Source organism: Myotis lucifugus, unplaced genomic scaffold (assembly GCF_000147115.1).
Source record: "Myotis lucifugus unplaced genomic scaffold, Myoluc2.0 scaffold_583, whole genome shotgun sequence".
NCBI classification, from domain to species: Eukaryota; Metazoa; Chordata; class Mammalia; order Chiroptera; family Vespertilionidae; genus Myotis; species Myotis lucifugus.
This window is the reverse complement of record NW_005871631.1, coordinates 43,015-65,971: the sequence shown is the minus strand read 5'-3', so window position 1 is coordinate 65,971 and position 22,957 is coordinate 43,015. Positions and strand designations below refer to the sequence as shown.

At 42.7% G+C, this 22,957-nt stretch overlaps 1 protein-coding gene across 2 annotated transcripts; it reads left to right on the top strand.

Moving 5' to 3' along the window:
- Positions 1-761: 761 nt before the first annotated feature.
- LOC102418423 (zinc finger protein 709-like) lies at positions 762-14,301 on the top strand. 2 transcript variants are annotated; one of them, XM_006104573.3, is made up of 4 exons: positions 768-881; positions 10,401-10,527; positions 10,927-10,999; positions 12,058-14,301. In XM_006104573.3, the coding sequence occupies exons 1-4, from the start codon at positions 879-881 to the stop codon at positions 13,898-13,900; spliced, it is 2,046 nt and encodes a 681-aa protein (XP_006104635.1). In that variant the 5' UTR covers positions 768-878; the 3' UTR covers positions 13,901-14,301. The 2 variants fall into 2 exon arrangements, 1 of the variants encoding a protein (XP_006104635.1); XR_002826674.1 differs by lacking the exon at positions 12,058-14,301 and having other exon boundaries at positions 762-881; positions 10,401-10,523; positions 10,927-10,938.
- The last annotated feature ends 8,656 nt before the right edge of the window (positions 14,302-22,957 follow it).

Genomic DNA, 22,957 nt, shown 5'->3' with positions numbered 1-22,957 from the left:
CTGGGTAGGTCTGTGGAACTGCCCACAAGACAACCACAAGGAAGGGGGGCTCATGGCCTCAGAGGAGCGTGACTGAATCACCAGTGGGAACACATTTTTTCATGTGAAAAACATTTTCTAAAGTTAACTATTCTAGCCCTAACCGGTTTGGCTCAGTGGATAGAGCATCGACCTGAGGACTGAAGGGTCCCAGGTTCGATCCCAGTCAAGGCTATGTACCTTGGTTGCGGGTGCATCCCCAGTGGGGGATGTGCCGGAGGCAGCTGATCAATGTTTCTAACTCTCTATCCCTCTACCTTCCTCTCCGTAAAAAATCAATAAAATATATTAAAAAATAAAGTTAACCATTCTAAATGCACAGAAGTCACTTTTCCCGCTGGAAATGATGGCTTGTTTCTGGTTTCAATTCTCTTTTTGGGAATCTGACTGTAGTTCTGGAAGGTACCACCCTAAGGCATCCCTGCTACCTGAGCCTGTGCACCTTTTTGGCAAATGCACACGTCAGACTCCAGTTGTCAACAAAGATGAAAATGGAGCCAGATTCATTAGGTGCCTTTTCAGTGTGTGTGTTTGCAAGGAAGGACCACTGTTCCCTGGGGACTCTCAGCGCTGCCTCTCAGTGCCAAGGTCCCTGGACAGGAGATCTGGCTGCTTTGGGCTCAGGCCTGTGCACCTCAGGCGCTAGGGGGCGATGTCGTGTAAAGTGTGTGTCCTATGAGTAGAGGTCGGAGCGGGCGGGTGGGGCTACGCTCTGCCACAACTCGGCTGTTCCTTTGCTTCAGCTGCATTGGGATCGCATCTCCCTTGTTCTGTCCTCATCTGTGATCTGTAAGGTGGTGGGAGCTGCAGGCGGGACTCGGGAGGCCCAGGAACTAGAAATGGTGAGTGTGCCGCCGGGCGCGGGGACGGGGAGGAGGGGCGGGTGGAGCCGCCGTGGCGGGACCGTCTGTCCACGGTCAGGTCCGGAGCCTGCGGACCCGAGGCGCCGGGGCCTCCGCTGAAACTGCAGGCCCCTCGGGCTCGCAGGGTGGGGCCCAGCCGGGACCCGGGCGTCCAGTGTGTCCCCGCGGCAGGGCCTTGGGCTGCGGAGCGCGTCTGGGCAGCTCTGCACCCTCATCCCCGCGGCTCCGCAGTCGGTGCGGTGACCACGGGGAGGGTCATGGGGGACAATGGTGACTCGGTCCCCGCGGTTCGTGCATGGGAGGAGCTGTGGTCTGTGGGGCCCCCTGTCCCTCCTTTCTCCCTAGAAGGACCCCGTTTTCTCCTGAGTTTTGATGTTTGTGGAGCAGGCTCTCAAGTCCACCCCTGTCCCCAGGCCTAGCTCTGCAGCAAGTGCCTGCATTTCCAGTCTCTCCCCCGAATCCTAAACGCCATCTTCCTTCTCTGAGTCACAGCATGTTTATCAGCTGTTTGTTTTGTGGTGCTTTTCAAACGGTTAAAAACAAAATTCAGCTGAATAAAGTGGAACGTCTAACTGGCTTGATTCTCCATTCCAGAATCGGGCCGCATCTCCTCTAGTAAATAGAATCTGAGGGTCTGTACAGTAGGCAGAAAGGAAGGGGCTTTGAGAGGTTATTTGTAAAAGAAAGGAGGGGATTGCTTCAGGCAGGGTCACCCTTCCTTAGGGGAAGGAACAGCAGGAGTCTTTAGACAGATTAGTGTTGTCAACGTAAAAAAACCATTGAAACCTGTAAAGAATTTTTGTGAGTTTATTTGAGCCAAACTGTCGACATATGCCGGGAAGCAGAACCTCAAGGAATTGAGATAGTGCTCCGGAGAATGGCAGGGTTACATCCATATTTATACATGAAATTCATTGGTGACAGATTTAAGGAGGTGGGATTAAGCTAAGCCGGGAAACCTCTAGGATAGGATAAAAAGTAAAATGATGGACACATACTTAGGTGGGTGCAGGATCAGTTAACATGATAAATGAAAGAATCTGCTGCATCTGTCCTGGGCCAGCACACCTGGTTGTGCCCCAGGGGTTCCATAAAAAGGGAAGTCACAAGTTACCCAGATATCCCAAGGATATGTTATCTTCGATGCAAAAAAACAGATAGGCTCAGTTACGGTAAAGTGGACCTTGTCAGTGAAGATACTGGCCTAGGGCGTAACTGCCCACCATAACTGCTTTCAGTTTCAGTTTAATTTCAGACCATCCTTTGTGGTTATTTTAGGTCTCTGAGTCTGCTAGGCTGCCACGCAGGCCTCTCCTGAGCTTGTCAGGTCAGCATGTGGCCCCTTTCGTCCACAGTGTTGAACAAGTTGCAGAGTGACTGGGCTAAAATTTTACTCCTGGGAGAGGTGAAACTGCAGTTACATACAGTCCTGCACCCCTGAACCTGGGGAGGACATCCTGAGGCAGTTTTGTTGTTATCAGTTCTCTTACAAACCTGCATGGTGTAGCCTGCTACACACCTAGGCCATATGGTGTAGCCTGTGGGTCCTAAGCAACAAACCTGTACAACATGCTTCTGTACTGAATACTGTAGGCAATTGTAATGCAATGGTAGGAAGCATTTATGAAAAGGTGCAGTAAAAATGTGGTGTGCAAGATAGAAAATGGTACATCAGCGAGGGACACTGACCCTGAATGGGCTACAGGACTGGAGGCTGCTCTGCAGGAGTTAGTGATTGGTCAGTGAATATGAAGGCCTAGGACGTTACTGTGCAGGACTGTAGACTTTATGAAAGTGTAGAGTTAGGACAGGAAATTTACAAAAAACAGATTCATCAAGCCCAGGAGGCAATGATGCAATCAAAAGGCACAGTCAACACAAGACCTCTGAGGCTGCTGCCCGCATGAAACAGCATACTGCTTCATAGCAAAAAATTTTTCACTAAGTAGGAAGCTCACAAAGATAAAGAGGATAGTATAGCAAATGCATAAACCAGTTTCTCATCATCAAGTATTCCATGTAGTGAGTGTAACTGTATGTGCTGGACTTTCATAGGACTGGCAGCACAGGAAGCTTGTTTACACCAGCGTCATCATAAACATCTGAGTAATGCATTTCCCTATGACATTCTGATGGGTATGACATCACTAGGTGATTGCAATTTTTCAGATCTACTGAAATCTTTTTTCTAGAAGGGATTTTATTTATTTCTTTTTTGAATGTAGTTTATTGATTTTAGAAAGGAAGAGAGAGGGAGAGCGAGATAGAAACATCAATGATGAGAGAGAATCATTTATTGGCTGCCTTCTGCATGCCCCCTACTGGGGATCAAACCCGTAACCCAGGGATGTGCTCTTGGCCAGAACTGAACCTGGGACCCTTCAGTCCTCAGGCTGACGCTCTATCCACTGAGCCAAACCACCAGCTAGGGCAGGGATTTTATTTTTCATTAAGATACAATTGCTGCCGAAACCGGTTTGGCTCAGTGGATCGAGCTTCAGCCTGAGGACTGAAGGGTCCTAGGTTTGAACCTGTGCTCTGTATCTATGGACTTGCTTTTTTAAAGGTTCCACAGATAATTGAGAACACATGGCATTTCTCTTTTTCTGACTTATTTCACAAAGCATCCTGCCCTCAAGGACCATGAATGTGTTGTTACAAGTGGCAGAATTTCTTTTTCTAATGGCTGAATAATACAGTAATTGTCCTCTGTGTGTGTGTGCACCATTTTCTTTAAAAAAAATTTTAAAAAAGTTTTACGTGAGGATATTTTTCCATTGATTCTTGGAGAGAGTGGAAGAGAAAGGAAAAACAGAAATATTGATGTGAGAGAAACACATCTACTGGTGCCCTCCTGCACATGCCCCACCAAGGCTCAGGCCAGCGAGGGCACTTGCATCCAAGGTCCTTGCCCTTGACCGGGACCCATCAGTCCACAAGCCGACACTCTATTCACTGAGCCAAACTGGCCAGGGCTTAAAAAAATTTTTTTTCAATAAGTTGACACAATACATTAGTTTCAGGTGTCAACATAGTGGTTAGACATGTACATAACTTATAAAGTCTAATACCCATCAGATACCACACATAGTTAATAGAATATTATTGACTATATTTCTTGTGCTGTACTTTACATGCCCCTATTTTGTAACTACCAGTTTGTACCTCCTCTTTTAAAAAAAATAATTCTTTATTGTTGAAAGTATTACATATATCACCTTTTTCCCCCCCATAGACCTCCTCCATCCCTCTTCCGGCCCCCCCAAAACACCCCCCTTCCTAGTTGTTCAGCAACCTATTGCCTGTGTTCATGGGTTATGCATATATGCATTCATGGCCTTTGGTTGATTAAATCCCACCCACCCACTGTCCCCCACCTTCCCGCTAAGATTCTGCACTTTCTCCCATGCTTTCATGTCTCTGGATCCACTCCTTTTATCAGTTTACTAGTGGCCCAGTGTACGAATTTGTGCACATTGAAAGGAAATTAATAAGAAGAAATATTTTAATATTGCTATTCTCCCTTTCTCTATAATAGAAGTGTCAACCAAATTCATGATCAATAATGACAGATTGAAACACACGTGTGCGATTGGCGCCAGTGAGAGGTTTATATATATCGTGCAGGCGCGAGTCAACTTAGCCTTTTATAGATATAGAATAAATTTACTTAATTAGACCTGCTTTCTGATGTAGCTAAACTTTTTCCAGCCCTGTGAAGCACCCCAATTTCTCCTTTAGGTAATTGTCAGCAACACAGCAGTGAATATCAGCACAAAGCAGATTATTATTGTAGATCATGGAGGGAGAACAAAGAGTGAAATATTTAACTGCAGCAGTGTTTGACTATATTCTGTGCAGTGAGAAAACCTGAAGTCATTTTCAAGGTCCACCATTTCTTACTTCTTTTCAGTCAGGTCAAGTTCCTAAGGTTTCTAAATCTCCATTTTCTGGCTAATGAAAAGAAAATAGGATTCCATTGAGTCTCCTATCTACCTACTCCCAGACTTCTGTGAGGATCAAATGAGATGAGGCACGGAAAACGCTTCACAGACATTTGGTTACAGTGTAAATGTTCCCACCTGCTATAAAGCAAGTTGTGTACCTGTGCTGAAGAAACTGCAAGGAGGCTAGTCACTAGGGAGAGGAAGCTGGGTGTTGCTACATGATGTCATTACCAGGATGGTAATACTTAGCATATTAGCCTTTTATATATATAGATAGATATAGAAGATAGATGTTTTGTTACGTACATTCCACATAATGGTGAAATCATGTGATACTTGTCTTTCTCTGACTGACTTATTTCCCTTAGCATGATACTCTCCAGGTCCCTCTATGCTGTCTCAAAGGGTAAAAGATTCTTCTTTTTTACTGTTGCGTAGTATTCCATGGTATAAATGTACCACAGCTTTTTTAAAAATATGTTTTATTGATTTTTTACAGAGAGGAAGGGAGAAGGATAGAGAGTTAGAAACATCGATGAGAGAGAAACACCAATCAGCTGCCTCCTGCACACACCCCACTGGGGATGTGCCCAGAATTGAACCTGGGACCCTTGAGTCCGCAGGCCGACGCTCCAAAAAAAGAAGGTTCCCAACCCGAGCTCTGTAGAAAAAATAATGAGGGCTCAACCAGGAGCTCGTCTTATTCCTTCCTCTCCCTGGACCTAAGACAAGAGAGGTTTTTCTATTTTGTCATTGCTCTACTGCAGTGGTCGGCAAACCATGACTCTCAAGCCACATGTGGCTCTTTGGCCCCTTGAGTGCGGCTCTTCCACAAAATACCACGTGCGGCGCGCACGTACAGTGCTATTGAAACTTCGTGGCCCATGCGCAGAAGTCCATTTCGGCCTGGGCGAGTCTATTTTGAAGAAGTGGGGGGTGTCGGTTGGTTGGGCGAGGGGAGACGCGGCGCAGGCGGGCCTCGGGTCGCGGGATACGCAGCGTGGGGAAGGCGCACGCGATTCATGCATGAGGTGAGTGAGCTAGTCAGCAGTCTCATTGTGCAGTGGTTAGTGCTAATCGCGTCCGCAAATAGCGCGCGGGTGACAAAAGTACCTACTCAAAGCATAAAGTTACCTGTATTTTTCCAACCAGCTGCAAATCCTACAGGTATTTTTGTCATCAGTTTAAGAATTGTAATTCTTTTGTGTTGGTGGCTTTATTATTATAAAATGAAACATTTTTGTAGGTGCCCTGTTTGACATGGCTACAAAGAAGAAGCAAAGAAATACAGAAGACGAAAACCGTGAATTTAAAGTTGAATGTACCTACCTATATAGTTTAAGTTTAAAAAATTTGGCTCTCAAAAGAAATTTCAATCGTGTACTGTTAATTTTTGACTCTTGACTAATGAGTTTGCCGACCACTGCTCTACTGAATAGATCATTGGTTTTTCTGGCATCACAAGTGGTGAGTGGGAACCTTTTCTCTGTTCCCTGCACATAGACATCAGTGGGTATGATGTCTCTCTGGGCGCAGCATTAAGGGAATTATGCTGTTGGGCAGGTCCTGTGCCTGGGATAGACTGTCCTGCTGCTGGAACTCACAGGAGAGCTCAGAAATGAGACCAGTTGGGAGAAGAGCCTCTAGAGTAGCATCAAGTTCTTGGAGAAAATCACTTTTGTAAGTTTTATATTTTCAGATTGGAAAAATTTTTAACCTATTGGGATGACATTGGCTAGGAAAATTATATAAGATTCAAGTGTACAATTCTATAACACATCGTGTGTGCATTGTGTTGTGTGTTCCCCACCCAGTGTCTCCTTCCATCACCATTTAATCCTCCCCTTTACCCTCTTCTACCTCTGCACACCCCCCTTTCCCTCTGGTAATCCCCATGCTGTTGTCAGAGTCTGTTTGTGTTGCTTAATCCCTCCCCCTGTTTTCATCCAGTCTCCCTTCTGACAGCTGTCAGGCTGTTCTCTATATCTGAGTCTTTTTATACTTTGTTAGCATTTTTTTCTTCCTTAGGTTCCACAGGTAAATGAAATCAAGTGATATTTGTGTTTTTCTTGCTGGTTTATTCACTTAGCATAATGCTCTCCGGGTCCATCCGTGCTGTCACAGAGGGTAAGATTTCCTTCATTTTTATGGCTGAGTAATACTCAGTTGAGTTGGACCACGGTTTTTTTATCCACTCGCCTACTGATGGGCACTTGAGCTTCTTCCAAATCGGGGCTGTTGTAAATAATGCTGCAATGCACGCAGGGGGGCCTATTTTCTTTTGAATTAGTGCTTTGAATTTCTTCGGTATAATCCCAGAAGTGAAGTCACTGGGTCAGGAGCCAGTTGTATTTTTAAGTTTAGAGGAAACTCCATGGTGACACTTGTCATTTGGGCCTTTATTGATGATAGCCATTCTGACCGGTGTGAGGTGATTTTTCAGTGTGGTTTTAATTTGCATTTTTCATGTGTGTATTGGCCATCTGTGTGTCCTCTTTGTGGAAGTATCTATCCATGTCCTTTGTCCATTTTTTTAAATATATAAGCTATTTTCTATGTTGTTTTTTATTTCATGTTTTTAAGGCTGCACCGGCGGGTATGTTTTTTACTGATTTTGGAGAGATAGCTAGGGTAGGAGAGAGAGAGATAGAGAAAAACATCTATTGGTTAACTCCTATTCACACCTCAATTGGGAATCAAACACAAAACTGGGGCATGTACCCTAATCGGGAACTGAACCCACCACCTTTTTAAAATTATTTTTTTGGTGTTGGGTTGTATAAATTCTTTATAAATTTTGGGTAATAACCCCTTACCAGGGGTGTCATTGGTGAATATGTTCTCCCACTGGGTTGTTTGCCTTTTTATTTTGTTGATGGTTTCCTTTTCGTTTGATGCAGTCCCATTTGTTTATTTTATCTTTTTTTCTCTTTCCCGTGGAGACATATCAGAAGAAGTATTGCTAGGAGAAATGTCCACGATTTTATTGCCAGTTTTTTCGGCTAGGATTTTTATGGTTTTGAGTCTTACATTTAAGTCTTTTATTCTTGTGTATGATGTAAGATGCTGTTCTGGTTTCTCCTCCTCCTCCTCCTCCTCCTCCTCCTCCTCCTCCTCCTCCTCCTCCTTCTTTTGCATTTTCTTAGCATCATTTATTGAATATACTATCTTTACTTTATTGTGTATTCTTGCCTCCTTTGTCAAATATTCCGTGACCATAAAGGCATGGGTTTATTTCTGGTCTCTCTGTTCCGTTCCAATGATTTATATGCTGTTGTTATGCCTGGACCATACTGGTTTGATTTCTATAGCCTTGTAGTACAGTTGGATATTAGATAGTCTGATTCATCCACATTTGTTCTTCCTCAAGATTGCTGTTGCTATTCAGGGTGTTTTGTCGTTCCATATAAAATTGTTGAATATTTGTACTAGTTATGTGAAATACACCATTGGTATCTCGATAGGAATTGCATTAAATCTATAGATTGCTTTGTGTAATATGGACATTTTAATGATTTTCATTTTTCCTATCCATAAACACCATATATGCTGCTGCTTATAGTTTATATTATAATTACAGTTTACATTTAATTTTATTTTGTATTAGTTTCAGGTGTGGGACATAGTGTTTAGACAAATTTTACAGTTCTCTGCCTGATATTTTCAGCACCCCCAAGACCCCTTATGTATATTGGAGTCATGTGCTACTTCAACATGAAAATATTGCAGATTTCAATAAAGGGCCTTGCACATGCCAAGTCTTAAATTGTTCCTCAAGGTCCAGGCCCCTGTTAGAGTGTCACAATTCTGCCAGAAAGACTTCTTTTGAGTGTGATCTTATGATTTCAATATATGTGTCTATGTGTCCTAAAAATCAGTATGAAGTAACCCTCAGGCTCAAGAGTAGGACTTTTGTAGAGGGCCAAATTGTCCTGTCTTGCTCATGCCTAAGCTTTAACTCTAATGTCCTACCTCCATGAAATGAGAGAGGCAAAAGAAGGTCAAACTGAGTTACTAACAAATAATATAAAAATAAATGATCATTCATTCTCCTCCACAGGAATATTTTCATTCATTCAGGTGTATCTGACTACTTCTAAGAATCTGGAGTACTTCTGGACAATATGGCCAAGTACATTTTCTTCCAAGTTGAATTTCCACACACTGCCTGTTGGTGATGGGAATAGAAGAGAAAGCTACCAGGCCCTTATTGTATTCATAGTTATGAGTCTTCTCTCTTGGCCGAGACCAGCATGGCTAGAGAGTGGATGAGTCCTGAGTAGGGGCAACTGGGTGTTGAGAAAAAGAAAGAGACAGTAGGGAGAGCTGAGACCAGGTGGGACACTATTCTCGGATGGAGAGACAGTGAGTGACCCGAGCTAGTGCAGCGCATTTATTATATACAGCAGGACACCAGAAAGTGTTACTACAGTTTGAGACAAAGGAAATTATGTGAAGGCATGGTAAAAGATCAAGCTGCAGTTCTTCATTCTTGTGGCTTCTCATAATCCTCAGGCCTGACTGGACCCTGATAATTGCATCCCCACCTGGTGCCTGGCTGAACATAGATATTACACCCACCCCCTGGCGCCTGAGCTAAAGGTCAGGACTGACAACATCCCTGCCTTTGGCAAGGTATGTCTCCAGGACATGGCTTTGCTGACCCAGCCGATGACCCGTGGCTCGGGCGCTCCCTACAATAGTCATTAAAACTTTATGCAGATATGACAGTATGCTTCATGGACTGCGGCATCAAATGGTGGTTATAATGGAGATGAGTCTTCTCACAAGGAATCGATGGGCTTAAAATAGGAGTATTTTAATTTATTAATATAGAAGTTGTTCAAGGTGCTCTTTACCCTGACATTAGAGAGCAATGAAGACTTAAAGTGATCACAATAAAATAATATCAATAAATTTCATGTGTTCATGAGGAAGGGAGTGTGGCAAATAAATAATGGTCTTACAATCAAGACTGAATGTTGGGGACCACATATCCTATGTGAACTTCTTTTTAAAAAATATATATATTGTATTGATTTTTTACAGAGAGGAAGGGAGAGGGATAGAGTCAGAAACAGCCCTAACTGGTTTGGCTCAGTGGATAGAGCATTGGCCTGCAGACTCAAGGGTCCCAGGTTCGATTCTGGTCAAGGGCATGTACCTGGGTTGTTGACACATCCCCAGTAGGGGGTGTGCAAGAGGTAGCTGATGGATGTTTCTCTCTCATCGATGTTTCTAACTCTCTATCCCTCTCCCTTCCTCTCTGAAATATCAATAAAATATATATATTTTTTAAAAAGAGTCAGAAACATCGATGAGAGAGAAACATTGATCAGCTGCCTCCTGCACACCCCCTACTGGGGATGTGCCCACAACCAAGGTACATGCCCTTGACCGGAATCGAACCTGGGACCCTTCACTCTGCAGGCCGATACTCTATCCATTGAGCCAAACACTTTAGGGCCTACGTGAACTTATGAATTATGTATAAATCCCTAGTGCTGTCTGTCTCACCCATTCTCCTATATGCATATGTGGGATGTTTTAGGACTCAGTGGCCTTTGAGGATGTTAATGTGGAGTTCACCATGGAGGAGTGGGCTTTCCTGGATCCGACCCAGAAGAAACTCTACACAGATGTGATGCTGAAAACCTTCTGGAACCTGGCATCAGTAGGTAGTTATAGCAAATTCTTTTTAAAAAAATATATTTTCATTGATTTTAGAGAGGAAGGAGTGGGAGATAGAAAAATCAATGATAAGAGAGAATCACTGATTTGCTACCTCCTGTGCACCTCACACTGGGGATCTAGCCTGCAAACTGGGCCTATTGGGAATTGACCTGTGACCTCCCAGTTCATAGGTTGACCGTTAACCACATAGCGACTCTGGCCTGCAACAACTTGTTACTTATTTAGTGAATTAGAAAACTAGTGTTGCTTGCTCATCAATGCTGTTTCAAGAACTGAAATATCGAAAGGGAATACATTGGTAATTAGGAATGATCACAGCTCATTGTGTATCTAAAACCTAACCATTTTTTATATTATTTAATAATTTATAATTCTTTTTCTAGCATGTATTTTAGAAGAAAAATGTGAAGGCCATGTCAGTGAGGATCAGTATGAAAATCATGGGAGGAATCTTAGGTGAGTCGCATTGCCATGAGAAAGCATTAAGAGCACCTTTGTGTTTTTTCACATGTTTTTACATATTTATTTTATTTATATATATATTTAATTTTTAAAATTTATTTCAGAGAGGTAGGGAGAGGGGTAAAGAGAGACAGACATCTACAATGAGAGAGAATTATTGAAGGCTGCCTCCTGTACGTCCCACACTCATAATCAAGCCAAGAACCTGGGCATGTGCCCTGACTGGGAATCAAACTGTGACCTCCTGGTTCAGAGGTCGGCGCTCAACCACTGAGCCACGCCGATGGTATGAAAATATATTTTTATTGATTTTAATATATGGAGATGAGAGGGAGAAATAGAAATATCGATTGGCTACCTCCTGCATGCCCTGTACTGGGATTAATAAGTCTGCAGTTTGGCCATGGTTTCTTTTGGAGCATTGAACTGGCAACTCCTTGGTGGGTGGGTCCATGCTGAACCACTGAGCCATAAAACATTCTTTTTTTTTTTTTTAAATATATTTTATTGATTTTTTACAGAGAGGAAGGGAGAGAGATAGAGAGTTAGAAACATCGATGAGAGAGAAACATCGATCAGCTGCCTCCTGCACATCTCCTACTGGGGATGTGCCCGCAACCCAGGTACATGCCCTTGACCGGAATCGAACCTGGGACCTTTCAGTCCGCAGGCCGATGCTCTATCCACTGAGCCAAACCGGTTTCGGCAATAAAACATTCTTAAAAACAGGTAATCCAATTGTATCAGCCAAGTTTTAAATTTATTGACTCTTAGAATAATCTCAAATTTTTTTTTTCTGAAATATGACCTAATATTTAGTGTATAAACAATAAATACACTTCGAAACAATATGTAGAAGTACCATTAATGAATATAAGTGTTTTTATAATATCTATGATTCAGCCTATTTCAGAGGTTTTAGGATATCCACTTTCAAAAATCAGAAGGTACAGAAACCTGGCACTTTCCTTGAAAATGGTAAAAATGTCATTGTCATGCTATTAATAAATATTAAATCATTAACTCTATTAATATGGTTCTGATTTTTACAGCAATCATATGGTAGAGAGACTCTGTACAAGGAAGGATGGTTGTCAATGCAGAGAAAACTTCAGCCAGATTCGAAATCATAATGAGAAGAAGGAAATTCCTACTGAAATAAAACAACCTAAATCCAGGTTGTGTAGGCAAATCTTCATGCGTTATTTATCCTTGAATAACCACCTGAGCTCTCACATTGGACCCAAACTATACCTGTGTCAGGAATATGAAGAAAACTCTTATAAATGTAAGGAACCTGAGAAAGCTTTCAAGCCTCACCAACATATTCAAAGACATGAAGGCAGTCCCAGTGGGAAAGCTTTCCACTATTCAGCTTCCCTTAGAAATCATGAAAGAATGCATAACCCTGGGAAACTGTATGAGTGTAAGCAACTTCACAAAAACACTCATAGTGGAGAGAAACCATATCAGAGTAAGCAATTTGGCAAAGCTTTCAGTTCTTCCAAGTACTCTGGAGAAAATGAAAGAACACACATTGCAGAAAAGCCCTATCAATGTAAGAAATCTGGCAAAGCTTTCAGTTCCACTTCTCTTAGAAATCCTGAAAGAACACATCCTGGTGAGAAACCTGATGAATATAAGGAATGTGGGAAAATCTTCAGTTGGCTCAGCTCTCTTGAAACACATAAAAGAAGTCATGACAGAAAGAAGCCTCATGAATGTAAGGAATGTGGTAAAACATTTTCTTATCCCTCTTTCCTTAGAATTCATGAAATAATTCATACCCGGGAAAAACCCTATGAATGTAAGCTTTGTGGTAAAGTTTTCTCTTATTCAACTTCCCTCCAATATCATAAAATAACTCATAGTGGGGGAAAACCCTATGAATGTAACCAATGTGGGAAAGCCTTCAGTTTTCCCAGCTCTCTTGCAAGACATAAAAGAAGTCATGATGGAAAGAAGCCTCATGGATGTAAAGAATGTGGTAAAACATTCTGTCATCCCTATGCCCTGATAAAACATGAAAGAACTCATATTGGGATAAAACCCTATGAATGTAATCAATGTGGTAAAGTTTTCAATATCCGATCTTCCCTCCGACGTCATGAAAGAATTCATACTGGGGAAAAACTCTATAAATGTGAGCATTGTGGCAAAACTTTCTTTGATCTAGGTGACCTCCAACGTCATGAAAGAATTCATACTGGGGTAAAACCCTATGAATGTGAGCATTGTGGTAAAGGTTTCTCTTATCCAGATTCCCTCCGAGATCATGAAAGAACTCATACTGGGGAAAAACCATATGAATGTAAGCAATGTGGGAAAGCCTTCAGGTATCCAAAGTCCTGTCGAAGTCATGAAAGAATACATACTGGGAAAAAGCCCTATGTATGTCAGCAATGTGGTAAGCATTTTAGATTTTCCACATCTCTTAGAAATCATGAAAAAATGCATTCTGGGGAGAAACCCTATGAATGTAAGCAATGTAGGAAAACTTTCAGATATTCCGCTTCTCTTCGAAATCATGAAAGAATGCACACTGGGGAGAAACCCTATGAATGTAACGAATGTGAGAAAGCCTTTTTTTCTACCAAATGTCTTAGAGAACATGAAAAAACTCATTATGGAAAGAAGCCTCATGAATGCAAGGAATGTGGTAAAACGTTCCTTTATCCCTCTTTCCTTAGAAATCATGAAAGAATGCATACTGGGGAAAAACCCTATGAGTGTAACCATTGTGGTAAAGCTTTCTCTTATTCAACTTCCCTCCGATGTCATGAAAGAACTCACAATAAGGAAAGACCCTATGAATGTAAGCAATGTGGGGACAACTTTCTTCATTCCAGTTCCCTTCAAATTCACAAAAATACCCATAGTGTAGAGAAATCATAATAAATGAAGGAACTCACACTGAAAATAAGCCCTATCATGTAAAGATTGTAGAAAAGCCTTTGACCATCCTAATTTTTTTTCTTTTTTTATCCTCACCTGAGGATATTTTTCCTTTGAGAGACTGGAAATTAGAGAAAAAGACAGAGCAATATTGATGTGACAGAAACACATCAATTGGTTGCCTTCTGCACACACCCAGACATTTAAGCACACACAGTGGAGAAAAACTCTATGAATGAAAGGATTGTTGTAAAGCTTTCACTTTCTCCAAGTCTCTTAGAAAGCATGGAAGAACACATACTGGGGAAAAACCTTATGATGTAAGCCAGGGGTGGGCAAACTTTTTGACTCGAGGGCCACAATGGGTTCTTAAACTGGACCGGAGGGCCGGAACAAAAGCATGGATGGAGTGTTTGTGTGAACTAATATAAATTCAAAGTAAACATAATTACATAAAAGGGTACAGTCTTTTTTTTTTTTTTTTTTTTTTTTTTTAGTTTTATTCATTTCAAACGGGCCAGATCCGGCCCGTGGGCCGTAGTTTGCCCACGGCTGATGTAAGCAATTTGGGAAACCTTCAGTTGTATCACACAGACATAAAAGAAGACATGATGGAAATAAGCCTCATGAGAGGGGCTGGCCTGGGCCCTGGGGTTGTAGGAGGAGACACCAGGGTGGGATGGAGTCCCCATCCAGCCAGCTTCCACCTTATTTTCCCAGGTCTCCACTGGGGTCAGCTGCTGTGTGGTGGCTGCTGGGATGCCCGGGCTGAGGGAGGTGGCCAACCTATGTGCAGTGCGCATCTGCTCTGGGAACTGAGCGCTTCACCTGACCTGCACCTGGCCTCTCAGTCCTGGCTCCATGTGCATCCTGGCCGCTGAACTCCACTCTATCCTGCCTGGGCACATGGGGCGAATCTCCCCTTCTTGCGGGTCTCCTGCCTTGGCTCTGAAGGGTTGTGGGACCTGGAGCAGCTACAACAGGCAGGCCAGCCACCAACGTCCCATGGGCAGACCTGTGGCTATCATCCCCAGGGAACTGACTTTGGAGAACAATGGGATGTTTTGAATTTAGGCAGGCATGGTAGGAATGCAAGGATTTTTTGAGTCTCCTTTCTTAGATGGATCCAAAGCAGATTACTAGAATACAGTGCCCTATTTTACAGTGTACGGAGTGATAGCATAATTGCAAAAAATCTTTTCTTAAGTATATTGCAACATTTTTAGGGGAAACATATTTATGCCTAGATTTAACTGAGTTACCCTGCTGGCACAAAATAAAATGAGTGACCTTGAAAAATGCAAAGTTGAGACATTAAAGACTAATTTGGATTAATAAATTAATAGAAATATTACTGTGATCTTATCACTATATGAGGTCCATCAGGCAAGACATGAAACACAGTTCCAGCCCTACAAGAGCTTTTATGGTAAATAGTTATCATGGTTTCCTAGCCATTTTGGCTCCGTGGATAGAACATTGGCCTGGGGACAGAAGGGTACCAGGTTTAATTCTGGTTTAGGGCACATGCCTGGGTTGTGGGCTCCAGTTGGGGTCGTGCAGGAGGCAGCAAATCAATAATTCTCATCATTGATGTTTCTATCTCTTCCTCTCCCTTCATCTCTGAAATCAATAAAAATATATTTTTAAAAGTATATCTCTGAGAGAATGAAATAAACTTTAAAGACAATTTGATTGTTTCTAAATTTTTAAGTGTGGCATTCATGAACTGACAATGTATGGAAATAAAATGAATAAGTAAATTGAGAGATTTACAAAAACGCATGCAGTAAATTGTTCTTTTTTTTTTTTTTTTCTTAAAACCTTCTTGGTTGATTCTAAGCTACGCCAGAGTTCTTGGATCTGTAGCAACAATTACATCGCTAAATCACTTTCAATCTGAGTAAGTTGCCTGCTTTGGTATTTTATGGATATAAATTCTACCATTCAATAAAAACCTAAAAATGATCTGCCATCCCATAGGCGCAGACACTTCAATGACTTCAAAAGGTGAAGGCTTTTTAGTGGAGGTTAATTGTTTGCAAGAGTAAAACCAACTCTGGCTAATGTAAGGAAGGCAAGCATTTCTCTGAAATGGGGCAGATGAACACAGGCCTCTGAAAGGACCCAACAAGGGCAGCTCAAGTCCTGTCAGGGTCTGCCTGGAATGGGTCTGCGATAACCGGGGTCTCCCTTGGCTTTACTGCCCAGAGTTGAATTGCCCAGATCCCTTTACTTCCATGACCAACCCTAGGCCAGAGGAGGGTGAAGAGTATTGAAAGATGTTCCCATTGAGACTTAATGCAGAGGTAGATGGTGGGTCCCCTGCGAAAATAGTTATTGTCACAAAAGAAGGGAGAAGAGAGATGGTGTGGGCAAAAACAAGAGATATGTTCTACAGGTAGGAAATGAAATTATTTGTATTTGGGAGGCATCTTCCCTTTCACTTGCAGATATGAATTAGAAAATGATAGGGTGCTACTTGTATGGATTTATTATTTCCTGTCAGATCCATTGGACAGTGTATTTAATGTAAACATGTATTTATTGAACATCAGATGGGAGACAGAAGACACTGTATTGTAGGACCCAACACCTTAATGTAGTCATGCAAAATAAGACAAGGCAGCGTAAGAAATACTGCAACTAAATATTAAGGGTAGTATTTTCATAGGAGTTTTCAGCTAGAAAGAAAAGACTTGTCTGGACAAGTTTTACAGAGAACAAGTTTTATTTGGTTGGGATCTTGAAAGATGAGTTGGATTTTAAAAGGAAATAAGAGTGTATTTGTGGGGCTCTCCAGAAAACTCATTAAGGCTAGAGGAGAAGGAGCATGAAATGGAAGTCGTGGAAGATAAATAAACAGCCATTCCACTTCCCTCAGCGCAGTGCACTCTACTACCTTACTTAATATGTCTTTGGATGTGGAATTGTACTTTGGAAATGCAGTTATATTAGCGCTGAGTTTCTTTTCAATAGCCTTCATCAGCTAATCTAATCTTGAAAGATATTTTTTAAAAATATATAGTTTATTGATTTTTACAGAGAGGAAGGGAGAGGGATAGAGAGTTAGAAACATCAATGAGAGAGAAGCATCAATCAGCTGCCTCCTGCACGCCCCCCACTGGGGATGTGCCCGCAACCAAGGTACATGCCCTTGGCCGGAATCGAACCTGGGACCCTTCAGTCCACAGGCTGACACTCTATCCACTGAGCCAAACCGGTTAGGGCAAGATCTGGTTCTTGATCATGTTCTAAAAACCGCTTCAGGTGTTCAGATTCACAGAGTAATTCCAGCCTTTGGTTTTCCACCTTCTCTCTCAGTTCTAAGAGTTTTGTTTATTTTTTGCTTTGAATGCTTATTAATTTCTGAACATCTGCTACCTGCTTCTTCAGGGGCTCAATGTAACTGCTGAGCCTTTGCCTATGATGAGAGGCAGCCTCCTGCATGGGCCTCACCTGATGGTCGGGGCTGAGTGCACAGGGATACTACAGCTGTATGTCCCCCTCACAGAAGAAGGTCAGTACCTTGTGCTTGTCCCACAAGCACCTCTTCCTGCCTCTTCTTGCCCCTGGTGGTCGAGAGGAGCTTGGTGATGTCAACCATCCTTCCTGCTGGGTGTTGCTCCCATGCCTCTCTTCACATGGGTGACGGCACACAGGGCAAGGGAACCTGTCCTGTAGATCAGCCCAGGACTGCTGGATGCAGGAGTGACGGACATTGTGCTCACCTTCGATAGTGACAGGCTCTCAGGTCATCCAGACAGATGGAATAGTTGATTTCTGCCAGGAGTCCTGCCAGAGCTGCTTCAACCACCAGTGGGCCCCGAATGAAGGACTGGACTGAGATGGGTTTCTTTGGGAAGCTGGGCTCTGCACTGAGAAGTGGATGCCCCGGAAATCTCAGCCCTTACTTTGCTGGTGGCCTATGAGTCCTGCTAGTCTCCTGACCTTTTAATTCCAGCTGCCAAGAGAAGCCCATTTCCCTACCTGCAGCCAGTCACAGCTCAGCTGGACAACTGCTCCTCCAGATTTGGAAGCTCAAATGAAGTCAGCTAAGCAGCTTCTTGGTCAGAAAAACAGTCCTTACCTGAAATCATTAGTTGCTGTGTCTGAGAAAATATTTCTTCCTTCAGTCCCTGAGTTTATTTCAAGTGGATCCAAACAGATTTCTCTCTCCTAACCCCAATCTTCCATTCTCATGCTTTTATCATCAAGCCCATCTACTTCCACCCACTGGGCACCACCATCCATGAAACCCAACTACTATCGATTCACCCATCTGGGGCTATGGAAAGGGCACCGGTTCTGGGACAGAGGGATGGACCACACCCATATTACAATGCAGCCTTGGTCACCTATGCATGTAACCTGAAAGAATTTATTTTACATCATGAAGGGGTTCAGAACATGCCACCTCAAAATATTCCATTGAAACTCGAAAGTTGGACTGGAATGTGTGGTGTTTTGCTGGACAGCATGATTCCCGGGTCCTTGTCCAGGTGGAGTCCAAAAATGAAACCATGGACAACAGATGGTATAGTAAAGGATGGAAATTTATTGAACAACAAGCACAGACTCCCATGTGGGGAGGGGGAGAGAATCCCACTATGTCCCTTTTTTCTATGGTTTATAAGGGCTGTAGTTCTTTGTGCCTTGATATCCCCTCTGATTGGTCACTATCCCCTCTGATTTGTCACTATAGCCACTCCAGAGCTCAAACCGCATGTGAGGTACCTGAGGTTCTCCTCTTCTCATTGTTTTCCTAGTCCCTTTGGGCTTTCCTCTTCCCTCTCTGAAGGAGGGGCTTCCTTCCTTCCACCATTTTGGATGTGGCTTATTTTGAGTTGAAGGCAATCAAAACCCAATAGACTCAGGAAAAACCCTTAGCTCTTACTTCTCTGCCGCCCCCCTCCCCCCCCAAGTAGAACATTTCCCATTTGTGAGATAATCAGCAATTAGAAAGGAAATTTACATTAGAAAAGGGACCTTTATACCTGAAAGAGAAGTATTGTCAGAGACTAGTGGTCAGGTGCATGAAGTTGTGCCCCTGTGAGTCCCTTGAGGTGGCCGGCGGGTATTGGCCCTCATGCTCGCACCCCGCACTTCCACCCACAGCCCTGCCTGGCTCCCCAGCGCCTCAGAGCCAGGTGCCGGCCTCACCCCCCTGCCGCTGCTGCTGGTCTCCATCTACCAGGCCATCAGGTGCCCGCTCACACTCGCTTTGGGCTGGTGCTGCCAGCTCACCTGCTCCACCATGCCACCATAGTCCTGCTCTCTTCAGGGCCCTTCTGGGCTGGCACTGCCTTCACTGCCACCCGCTGCCAGTGCTCCATTGGCCGACGCCCGTGATATTCTATGTCACCCCCTGGTGGTCAGCACACGCGATAGCAAGTGGTCAGACTCCCGCCGGACTCCTTCATAGAGGACAATTTGCATATTTGGCTTTTATTATGTAGGATACTTTTAAAAATATATATTTTACTGATTTTTTTACAGAGAGGAAGGGAGAGGGATAGAGAGTTAGAAACATGGATGAGAGAGAAACATTGATCAGCTGCCTCTTGCACACCCCCTACTGGGGATGTGCCCACAACCAAGGTACATGCCCTTGACCGGAATTGAACCTGGGACCCTTTAGTCCGGAGGCTGACGCTCTATCCACTGAGCCAAACCTGTCAGGGCTGTAGGATACTTTTTCACCTAAGAGACTTCCCTATTAACTGGACCACCTTTGCTTACCAAACATTTCTTCCTCTCACCTTCCAGTGAATTGCCTCCCACAACCCCCGAAGCTCCAGACCTCTAGCCTTTCCTCACAGCCAGATGGCATCGAAGTCTCACTTCTCTGACCACTAGTTGAATCTCAAATCTTTGTGAAATTCCTGCATATAAAAAATCCTAATTAAAAAGGTTTTGTTTTCTGTTAACCTGTGTTAGGCAGTTAGGCATGAGGGGAGCAAGGAAGAAGGGCCAGTACAGCAGGTCACCAGGGTGGAAAAGCCCCAGGTACCTAGCAAGGAACAATCCATTGTAGGGTGGGACCCTTCCCCCAGGGTGACTTCCTCACCCTGCATATCCACACAGTTTGGGCCCCTGACCTTTCCTCCCTGTAGACAACCTCTATTCCTCAGTATTATTTCAGCTCCAGGCCCAGAAAAGCAATAAAATCAGCCTGAGGACCAGCTGCATTGAATAATGAGCCCTTGCCCTGGTGCCTGCCAATCAATCACTGGTGACCTCAACCCTGAAAGGACACACCTGGAAAACTGCAGAATATTCTATTGAGCTCTTCCCCTGGGACCTCCCCTAAACTCTCCACCCTCACCCTAGGCAGTTTGGCTCAGTGGATAGAGTGTCTGAAGGGACCAGTGTTTGATTTTGGTCAAGGGCACATGCCTGGGTTTCGGTCTCAACCCCCCAGTAGGGGGTGTGCCAGAGGCAGCTGATCAATGATTCTCTCATCATTGGTGTTTCTATCTATCTCTTTCTCTCCCTTCCTCTCTGAAATCAATAAAAATATATTTAAAACAAAATCTCCACCCTTAAAACCCTTAGGTCTGAGAAACCTGAGAGCATCCCCATCCCTTTTCCTACACCCTTCCTTGCCATTCCCGCCCCCATCCGTGCCCCCCCCCCCCCCACACACACACAAACACCCTAGGAATGTACCATTAGCTTCCTCACTCCCAAGCTCCAAGGGACCTTCCTTTACCTCTATAATTTGTTTCTTCAGCCCATCTGTTCTAGGAATTACTTCTTCTATCTCTGTGATTTACCAAATAAATGTTCTCTTTCAGTTTGGGGTGTTGGCTCCTAATTCATTCTTAGCCAGAACCCAAGTACCGAGGTCGCTGAACCCAGGTTTGGTCTGACCCTACCGGTCAGACATCTGTTGTTCCCATCGCCTGCAACAAATGTGTTTCATGTCAATTTAATTCATAGACCAGGCTAGAATGGCATACGGGAAATTTGTTCCATGCAATCCCAAACTCTTAGAGTCAGGTATATAAGAATAATAATAATATCACTATAATTTTTTGTTTTATGAAGCTTAAGAAAGCCCTGGTCTTGAGACAGTATTTATAATGGCTCCAAATTCACATTTACCAAATTCAGTTTGCTTTTTCAACCTTACTCCTCCTACAGTATATTGTATAAGGAAATACAATTGTCCCTCTACCCTCCTAGGTTCTGAGCTGAGAAATTCCTGTAATAAAAAGACATACTAAGCCCTAGCCAGTCTTGCTGAGTGGATAGAGAGTCAGCCTGGGGACTGAAGGGTCCCAGGTTTGATTCTGGTCAGGGGTACATGCCCGGTTTGCGGGCATGATCCCCATTAGGGGCATTCCAGGAGGCAGCTAATCAATGATTCTGTCATCATTGATGTTTTTCTCTCTCCCTTCTCTGAAATCAATAAAAACATGTAAATAAAAAACTATTCCAGTGTTAGAAACCAAAACCTTGGATAATATTTGGAAATTATTTGAGAGCATTGGTAGAGAGGTAAAAGACAAACGGCTTCTTCTTGATAGGGGAGGAGACAAAGAAATAGACACTTTATTTCTCTTGGTCCAGAAAACTTTTTTAATGTGATAATAATTGTTTTTTGGAAGATGATGTTACTGGAAAAGTAATCAGGTTTCTGTGTTTTATTATAGAGTCATTGTATCTAGTTTCTCTACCATATTATAGATGAAGGAAATGATCCTCACCTGAGGTCGTAATAGCTCTCATGTAATTTGTTCTGTCCAAGTCCCAGGCACTGTTTTTAAAAATTGGCATATATATAAATATAAATATATATAAATATATATAAATATATATATATCCCAGTCAGTGTGGCTCAGTGGTTGAATGTCAACCTACATACCAGGAGGTCATGGTTAGACTCCTCCTCAGGAAACCATGAGCTGAGCCTAATCTCTCAGTGTTTTCAGTTATCTTTGTTTGATGTGATTAAAATTATGTGCATTTCCCCCTGTAATCAATGCTTCTGTACTTTTTAAAGAAATATGAACTGTTTGCCAATCACTCTTACGCTCATAGCTATTGCATTTTATTGTTTCCTGAGATATGTTTAAATGTCCCAATGTAATTATGTATTTTCAGATTGACATCTAATCTTTTCCACTTAATCATACAATCTGAGTCACAATTATCACGTGTGTATAAACTCAGACATGTTTTCTCAGGGAAATTATATTTTTTTATATTAATTTGACACAGACTGCTTTCTTATTCGTTCAAAATATTAAAAACTTCAATCGTGTTTGTTTTTTGTTTTGTTTTTTTTAGTTTCTTATTGTATTTTGCCCTGTGACAGATCATTTGTTTGCCACTCAGGGAAGCCAGACATTTTTCTGCATTGGATTCTGTGATATTCTTTGGAAACTTGTACTCTTTCATCAGGTATACAGACATGAATGCCTTTTTTGTGTGTGTCTTGATTCATCGTGGTCATGGAGTAGCTCTGTGTGATGATGGACAGTGTGACCTTTTCTTTTCAACCAGGTATGTCTAGGGCTGGCAGGGAGTGCAAGGCCTGCAACTCCTCTGGAACAGCTTTTGCCTTTCTTGTTATCTGAACACTGAAATATTTCCTACAGGGTATTGGGTGCATTTCCAAAAAGTGATATATATGTAATTTCTAATCATTTATTCCTTGAAAAGTTATCTCCTCTATGAGTCAACTGAAGTTCATAAATTTAGGAATATTGTCAAAGAATACAAACCAAGCAGGAAAACAAAGTTAGAGTCTCTCTTCCAAAGAAGCTGTTCTTAGTGATGGAGTATGACTTTCTTTTACTTTTTATTTTTAAATATATTTTTATTGATTTCAGAGAGGAAGGGAGAGGGTGAGAGAGATAGAAACATCCTTAACCGGAATTTTACCCAGGACCCTTTAATCGGCAGGCCGAGGCTCTATCTACTGATCCAAACCAGCTAGAGCTCTCTTTTATTTTATTTTATTTTTTTAAATATAATTGATTTGAGAGAGAGAGACAGAGAAATATCAATCATTCTACTTATTTATACATTCATTGGTTGATTTTT

Bases quoted from the DNA above. Each gene is read 5' to 3' on its own strand.
- LOC102418423 (XM_006104573.3), top strand. The intron at 10,528-10,926 runs GTAGTTATAGCA...TTCTTTTTCTAG, and splicing joins CTGGAACCTGGCATCAGTAG to CATGTATTTTAGAAGAAAAA. The intron at 11,000-12,057 runs GTGAGTCGCATT...TGATTTTTACAG, and splicing joins AATCATGGGAGGAATCTTAG to CAATCATATGGTAGAGAGAC.